Source organism: Aedes aegypti, chromosome 2 (genome assembly GCF_002204515.2).
Source record: "Aedes aegypti strain LVP_AGWG chromosome 2, AaegL5.0 Primary Assembly, whole genome shotgun sequence".
In the NCBI taxonomy this organism is placed as follows: domain Eukaryota; kingdom Metazoa; phylum Arthropoda; class Insecta; order Diptera; family Culicidae; genus Aedes; species Aedes aegypti.
This window is the reverse complement of record NC_035108.1, coordinates 69,258,544-69,267,405: the sequence shown is the minus strand read 5'-3', so window position 1 is coordinate 69,267,405 and position 8,862 is coordinate 69,258,544. Positions and strand designations below refer to the sequence as shown.

General features: G+C 35.8%; 2 protein-coding genes across 6 annotated transcripts in view; one reads left to right on the top strand and one right to left on the bottom strand.

Moving 5' to 3' along the window:
- Positions 1-683: 683 nt before the first annotated feature.
- On the top strand, positions 684-1,642 carry LOC5566220. Its single transcript, XM_001650555.2, has 2 exons — positions 684-844; positions 904-1,642. Exons 1-2 carry the CDS (start codon positions 841-843, stop codon positions 1,332-1,334), a joined length of 435 nt encoding a protein of 144 aa, XP_001650605.1. The 5' UTR covers positions 684-840; the 3' UTR covers positions 1,335-1,642.
- A 201-nt stretch (positions 1,643-1,843) lies between these two features.
- LOC5566232 (transmembrane protein 184B) overlaps positions 1,844-8,862 on the bottom strand; it is a 97,010-nt gene continuing 89,991 nt past the window's right edge. For all 5 annotated transcript variants that reach the window (XM_021841154.1, XM_021841151.1, XM_021841153.1 and 2 more), the window contains one exon: positions 1,844-3,319. In XM_021841154.1, the coding sequence (XP_021696846.1) occupies positions 3,027-3,319 (293 nt within the window). In that variant the 3' untranslated portion in view covers positions 1,844-3,026. The remainder of the gene's footprint in view (positions 3,320-8,862) is intronic.

Sequence of the window (8,862 nt, the reverse complement as noted above, 5' to 3'; positions counted from 1 at the left end):
TTCTTCATCGAAGAAAGTATACTGCTTCGCGACTAAAAATTGGTGAACCAACATGCGAAGTTCGATTTTTGACCAACTTCGCCACGTCGCGAGTCGCTTCGCTATAGTGCGCATCTATGCCCTCCGCCGTGCGCATTATGCGCACTATTGAGAATCGAGTTGCGATGCGGCGAAGTTGGTCAAAAATCAAACTTTTCATGTTGGTCAACCCATTTTTCAACGTGAAGCAGTATGTAATTTTATATTTAGCTATAAAAAGCGTACAAATGTCTTAGCCAAACTAAACTTTTGGTATTCCCAACTTAAAAAATCTTCTGCTAATTGAATTAACGTTTTGTTTCTTTGACTTCGCAATCAGTGAATAATAATAAGCCACTAGCTAAAATATGTGAGGTCATCATCAGCTAAGAAGATACACAAGCGAAATAAAACAGTTTCGACTATGATCCAACGAGAAAACAAGAGCATGCTTTCAAATTCAGCGACCCAAACATTCTAGAAGTCTACAGCTGCACTGTACGCTAGATGACTAATGGCTCACAAACGAGGCCTTCACCTGGACCGACGATGATGATGGTAATGATGAAGAAATGTAACAGTTGTTCAAATCTTGTGCAAATAAGCCACAATGAATAGTAGATAAGAACTGTATCGCCTGCATATGTTACAACTACAAATATCTCCCATCGAGAAAAAGATAACATATTTGCTCCTATATATGGGGAATCCAACTCTCTAGACTCCAAAAGAACAGTATATTGAACGAAATTACCTACGGACGACGTGTCAGTATCGAACCGTTTTTCACGGTGTACGCACAATCAATTGAACTATTTCAAAATGGGTAAGACGATCTTGATGTTCTCAATTAGCAGTAAATTAACTTGGAGGTAATTATTTCAGCAACCAAATGGGTTTGGACGAATGCCCACGGGCCCTACCCGCCCAACATGGTCTCCGGTGGACAGGATAGTGACGGTGCACTGCTCTATGTCGGTCGGGCAAATCACGCCGGGGATGTTCTTCCGGCCAAGGTGATTCCCCAGAAAAATGCCGCCTACATCGCCTACGGTGGGGAGGAAGTGCTAGTCGAGAACTTCGAGGTGCTCTGCCAGAAGGAACTGATCTGGGACAGCGCAACGGGCGGAAACATTCCACCGGATGCGGTCGTCGGTGGTAACACCGCCGATGGGGAACCACTGTACATCGGTAGAGCTTATCACGAGGGATCTCAAACCATTGGCAAGGTGCAACGGTCACACGGATGTTGCTACATTCCTTACGGGGGAGCGGAAGTATCGGTACCGACCTACGATGTGCTGTGTGAGCGGTAAAATGAAGTGCGTGTTCGAATTTGAGAATGAATAAATTTTAAGGGACTTGTTGGAGGTAGATTGGTTGATTTATAATTTCTTGTCTAACGGCTGGTAGCGACTGAGTGTTGCAAAAGCGAACGAAGTAGTGAACGAATGCCTGAAGCTTTTCGTCGAGGATTTCAATAAACAATTTCTCTGGATTCTCTGGAACCTCTAGAATTTTGGAAAAGGATTCACTGTAAGCAGAAAAGGGAAAACATGGCATTAGATTATAGAGGCCATTTTGGTCAAAACAGAAAATATAGAGAATATCCATGAAAAATAAAGACTTTTCAGAGACATTCATTACATCTATTAAAAGAGGCCTGCTACCTGCCGTGTCTGCATCGTAAATATTGTTTTTGGATGTGATATGAATGAATGATGAACAACACATTTTAAAATAATTTGCAATATATTAATATGCTATTTTAGAAATTACACCAGCATTCTTTTCTGTATGTGTATTTTACGACGTATTCTTATTATTTTTTCTGGCTCCCTAAAAGCAGGATTTTCTATATAATGATTTGCTTTCTGCTTTTTTTACACACAATGCCACAGCATCGAAGGGATCCGACGTAGGTCATCATACTAATTTATATTTAGTTAAACAGAACTTTACACACCAGTGTGCCTAGTGCTTTGTTTAAATACACCGAGTAAGTGATACACGCCACCTGAACAGGAAGCTTACTCCTTAACGTTAGACTTGCTGGTACTTCGACTTCGATGGCACAATAATTGTATGCATATAGTACTCGACTTTCACGATTTGGAATTATGGGAAGATTTAACAAAAATATTAGTTTGGGTGACCTTTGGAAATTAACATAACAGACGAATAATAGAAGTAAAATTAGAAGCTTATCAATGCTATAAATTGCTGATTAACTTATAATCCAATCTTACCGTTTTCTGGGGATTTATTGAAAATATAACAAACATGATTCCTATAAATTTTCTATATCAGTTTCAGTGCATGGTCGTTCTATGCCGTTTTTCTATTGGGTGTCTGAAAATGGCAGGAATATTGTACTGTTTAGCTATAATTAGCACTTTTTCTTATTGTTTTGAAATAAAAAAGCTTTCATCCTGTGTACTACTAAATCTGATTAAGTTTGCTGATTTACAATACAACAATGTTGTATTGTACAATTTTCAGTTTTACTTGTGTATATTATTTCGGTTGAGAACAGTCCCCTTTTTAATTGAATATGATACACAAAAATACAATATAGTTTGATTCACGTCATTATAAACGTTAAACCGGACCATTCCTTTAGTGAGTACTTGATTTGTATTTTCATAATTTTCAATATTTTAAAATTACCTGCAATTGTGTGTACTTCAATAGCAACGTTTTATCGTTTACCATTTTTGCACACGCTGTCATTGATCATTTATGTTTTTCATATATAAATAACTACTCTGCCTGCTCATTGTCACTTATGTTCGTCTGATTTGCAATAGTTTGAATACCCTAAACTTTAAGTTCGGCTTTGAATGAAAGCGTTTTTGTCATTAAAAAACTACAACATTTACACAAAATTAGATAAACATGATTTTTTTCATATACACCAGGGTTAATTCAACCGAAAAAAATCTCCTCTACCAACCCCAAAGGAATGGCAAGGGAACGGAAACACTTGTCTAGGAAACGCTCTCTATTTACTGGTACTCATCGTCGCTACTTAGCAGCATCGTTTTCTCATTATAATTTTGGCTGATGGTTGCTACCTTTTGAGAGCCACCTCCACCACCCGGCATAAATTTCCGCTGACTTCCCAACGTCGGCGGTGCAATGTAGTTACTATGGCCTGTACTGTAATTTCCGCTGCTTCTACTTCCGCTTCCTTGGTTGGTACCACCCGATCCGCCATTTCCGCCACCCTGCGTTAACTGATGACTCGGATCATCCGGATCGTAGGACGACACCCGTATTCCGCGTGAGTTTTTGCCACCTGTGGAAAACAAATTCAAATGCACAACGCACCCGTTATGATGATGTCTGATTGTCCAAAAAGGGGGTTTTCGGTTGATGACTCAATGTAAATTTCGAAGGAATGTTACGAAAATTACCGATGCTTTCAATGCTGATAGATAACGTAAAATCTCATGCCTGGTTGTTTGACTTACCTCTTTGACGCCATCCACAATCGCGCCTAATAGATCTAGGATAGAAAATTCGATTATTTCTTACTTGATTCAAACTCTCTACCTGACGCATAACCACCAGATGATTGATTAAATGGCTTCATTTTCCCAAGAAAGAGTACAAGGGGGCTGGACCACTTGGACAACTTAGGGTAGAGTTACTGTAGGGAGCATGAAAAAGTTTACGCTAGTCCCAAGAAATCAATTATTTTAGTTTTTAACAATCAATCAAACATGCAATCAGTTAAATTTCACGAGCTCAGGTATCTCCGATTCAACTTCTGAAATAGGTTAGGCATCGTTAAACCGAGGTAGGAATATCTTATCAAAATGAAAAAAAAAATAGTTTCAGAAATTGTATTATTAATAAAACATTCGAATCTTTTATCAAAGCGATCATATTTACCAAACATTAAAATTACTTGTTTAATTAATGATTCGTGGTTTACGGCTAACCAGCCGCGTGGCAGTTTAACAACTACCAAAAAACTAAACATCTAGTGAACAGGGAGCCGTGAGTTTGATTCTCACCGAGAAGACGTGAAACTTTTTCGCAAATTTTACATCAATGTGTCCATTTAATCCAATTGCAAAATATATGTAATGTTTAGTTTTCCGGTAGTTATTAAAAAAACTTTTTTAATAACCTGAATAGCCAACAGATGTCATCGGATTTTTTAACGCCCATTTTAAGAAATTCCTCCATGAAATTAGTAAATGATACCTTCAAGAATAAAACCTAGATTAAGATAACCCCGAAAAGCGCTCGACAGAATCCATCCTGATTTTTTCAGGAATTCATCCAAAGATTCCTTCACAAATTTCTCAAAAAAATCCAGTGATTCTTCTATCGATTTTGCTAGGATTTCGTCAAGGATTTCCGTTTAAGACATTTTCAATCCACTGATTTCTTAGCATTTTCTTCAGAATTATTGTTCAATTTTTCCAAGATTTCAACCACGAATGCCTCTAAGGATCTCGTTGGAAATTGCTCCAGATTTTCCTTCAACGATTTCTTCAGAAAGTCCAGCAGAAATTCTTTGAGAAGTTTCCCAGGAAGTTCTCAATGAATTTATCCAAGGATGTCTCCATCCGAGTAGAATGCATGTTACAATTAAAGCACATCAACTGGTATAAAACCAGATCTGCGTTAATTATAATATGTGTGCTACTTGGGAATGATGTTGTCAAAGGCATTTCTAAGAAATTATTGGAGATTCGTGTAACAAATCATCATGATAGGAGTAGGCGGAGCATAGCGAGCAAGTGGGGCATAGCACTCTGCATTATCACCGTAAATTTACTTTCAATAAATTTCTATTAAATTGTAGTTGTTTCAGTATAATCAATACAATCAATTAAAGGTTTAATTTTAAAGCAGCCTCGTGAAAAATGAAAAAAAAAATGTGTTTGCTTTGTTATTCTGGCTGTATGCTATAAAAATCAGTCATTTTAAATAACTTTCTGGAGGTCTGCCTTGGTATTATTGCAGTATCTACAGTTGTGTTCAGAATAATAGTAGTAAAAGCCGATTTTCATACAAAATGCTCAACTTTGGCAACTTTCAACAATCGGCATAAAGTTTTGACAGTGAACTACAAAAATCCTCATTTTCATTATCACAAAACTTGAAAATATTTACAGTACCAGTTGAAAAATCAAGCACCAGATGAAATCGCTCAAAATAATAGTAGTTTCCTTTTGTAATTTTTATCCAACAACAATTTTGTGAAAAAATGGCTTGTGCAATATGCCATTGAAAACATTTGAATATGCCCAATCAATCCATTTAAAATTAGTGTTTTTTTTTAATGGTACCAAAATGGCGTAACTCCATATTTTATTGAACTTCTCATTCAAAACTCCGACTAGAATTTACAAATAACTGAATGAACCAACTTTGAATCAAATTTCAATGGTATATTACTTCTGATAATCACGATCTCACGATCACTGATCTCAGATTTCCTTTGAATTTATGAACTCATGCAATCAAAAGGGCGTAACTTCGAAACGGGCCCTATGATTTTTTTTTAATTTAGCCCAGACATGCTTAGCTATAGAAAACGACTGGTGAGTACAGATTGAATGGAAAATTTCTTCTGATAATAACGGGCAGGGGAGCACCGCGAGATAGTATACCATTGTTGTCTCATTAATATTTCGAATGGCCATTTCTTGGTCCTCCGGATGATCCGGAAGTGGAAATATCCTGAAAGTTGACCTAGAGAGCTGTTTTATTTTTCAAACGACTTGTAGTGATGAGCTTCAAAGTAGTATACCGTATGATCTCGAAAGGCCATTTCTTGGACTTCCGGAAGATCCGGAACATCCGGTAAAGTGGACATATCCCGAAAGTTGACCTAGAGAGCTGGATTTTTTTTTTTTTCAAACGACTTGCAATGATGAGCTGCAAGATAGTATACCATTGCCTCGGTATTATCTCGAATGACCCGATTCTGAAATCACGTATGCAAATTATTTGGAATAAATTGCAGCTCTTTAGGTAAATTGTCAGCGTATGCCCATTTTTACGGATGTTCCGGATGGTCATTCAAGACATTACGGAGGCAACGATGGACTATGTTGTGAGTCAGCTAGTGACATCACTAGAAGCCGTTTAAAATCCTTGACCAAACCGCGAGTTTTAAGGTCCCCTAAATTCACCTTAGTTCATTAAGAAGCAAATGTGTAAATCAAATCCAATGAATTCGGATGCGTTATGCCTGACGGCGCTTAAGCCTACTAAATAAATGTATAAAATAAAAGTCGTTCAAGAAATCGTAGCTCTCAAAACCAATTTTTAAGAAACGCCCATTCTTCCGGATGTTCCGGATCTTCCGAAGGATGATTCTAAAACCACGCATGCAAATTGTTTGGAAGATATCCCAGCTAGCTAGCTCTCTAAGTCAATTTTCAGGATATGGCCACTTTTACGGATGTTACGGATTTTCCGAAGGACCAAGAAATGGCCGTTCGAGATAATAACGAGGCAACTATGGTATACTATCTTGAAGCTCATCATTGCAAGTCGTGTGAAAAATGCCAGCTCTTAAGCTCAATTTTCGAGAAATGTCAACTTTTTCGGATGTTCCGGATCTTCCGGAAAACCATAAGGTGACCTTGACCGCAATCAGTTGCCCCACGATATCACAATATTAGCCGAGGTTACATAATTTCCGTTTTCTATTAAATTTGAGGTGATTATAGCTAAGCTGTTCAGAAAAGGAAGTTTATCGAATTTTTACCCGACCTGAGCCAGGGGGACACCGGAATAGCTCCGGCCATAGGAAATAAATTGTTCCATTTATGACAGCATATGAAACTAGAAGCCTTTGGATTGCATTTAGTGGAAAGCGCATCTAAATCAGTTGATTTGAACGTTCACAATAACAATTTGAAAAAAAAAATCGCAACCGGGTTGGATCAGAATATCACTTATTTTAATGTATGATAAAAAATTAAGTATATAAAATTTTAATATGAACTATGAATCCGATTTTAGCTGTGGTCGATTTAAAAAAGGATCAAAACCAAGTTCTTATATATATGTTAAAACGTGTGAAAATCTAAAAAAAATGTTGCCTATACAAAAGTGTAGATATTAGACATTAGTAAATCTGAAATGAATTATTTTTATATAAATTGAAAATACCTGACAAGCTATGGTTTCGTAAAGTTATCTTAAGTGGAGAAACAAACTAGTGATTTATTTATAATTTTACTACAGTGGTCCAGGAATCAGTTTTACGTGGAAAGATGCATTTTGAGCTTTAGAATGAAACATTAGACAAAAATGGTCTACTACAAAGTTGTTTGTATTAGTTAAGCCCTTTGTTTGGTGTTATTGGAAATTAGGGTGGAACACATTTTCATAGAAATTGTGTAACTAACTTTCTTATTTGTAGAAATTATTTTATATTTTAATTTCTGACTTTCATGATTATATGCACATTCAGATCATTTGATAATCATTATTGGTTTTTGTGGAAATTAAATCAAAGTCATATTTTTTTAGAATTCTCTACACATTTAGAACAAACACATTGAAGTGAAAAATACTTTGAATTTTATCATTAGATTTTTTTCGTATAAATGTTTTGAAGCCGAGCTTCTATCTTTGAAAATAAATTTTTAGTCATCTGAAATGAAAAATTCGCCCGTATTTTTGAACCTGGAAATATTTTTCTCAAACTTGGAAATTTATTTCTGTAAAGGAGAAGACACCCTGATTAATTTTGAATTTTGAAAATGAGCAAATGTTTAGTAGCTAGATTCTATGCCATTTTTCAGAATTTTAATAACCGTTAGAACCGTTCTTCATAAAATCTCAGCTTGAAGTTGAAATTTGAATGCTCGTAATATGAAACTACTTGATAGACAAAAAAACAGTATTTCCATCAAACTTAAACAAAAAATGCACAAATAAAATCTTACTGAATTATAGGTAGGATTCTCACAAAATCTTGGACGTTTTTTTTTATTTTTACTTAACCGTTTATTTGAAATTGCTGGGACAGTAGAAAAAATCAGCGCATGAACTTCTTGACGAAGTCTTGTTGCAATTCGTGGAGAAATTCTTCAAAAACCCTGTACTAAACCCCGTGGGGATTTTCTTGGAAGAACTCCTGTAGTATTTTTTTGCCATATGTACTAGATTAACTTATGGAAAAATCAGAGGAAAACTTGAAATGGTGGATTGTGAAAAAAAAACTGGAAGAATTCCTGGAATGGCATTTTCAGGGCTGGTAGCGAGAATTGGTACCGAAAAAAGTTATTTTAGTGACCAAATTTGAGAAATAAGTGACTAAAAAGTGACTTTCTATTCTCGAAAAAGTGACTAAAAGTGACTTGAAAAGCAAGCCATAATCAATTTTATTTCAATTCTAGTATACTGTTTTACGATCAATATCAATCATGATAGGGAATATTCCATATGATCTTCTGCAGGTAGTAGGTCTAGTTGAGTACCATATTTGGACATTTTTATTGTGCTTCCAAATTTACAAGATATCGCCTATCCTAGTGTAATTTCTGATGAAACTTGTGTGAGTTATAATGATGAATACCTACAAGGATAACTGAAGGATCTCTTAAATTCTTTATGAATATATTTCTTGATAAATTGCTATGATAATAAAAGCATATTAATCCATCAATGGTCGGAGCAATAATTGTAATAATTGCTGTAGTATTAACTAGTGTGGAACCTTGAATGAAATTTTAAAGAATCTATGAAGGTCTTGTATTTGAAAAAATATCATTGAATTGTTTGAGCCGCAGTAATAATATTTTGAAGAAATGCTGGACAAATTTGTAGAGGAATCTAATGAGGAATCCCAGATGCAAT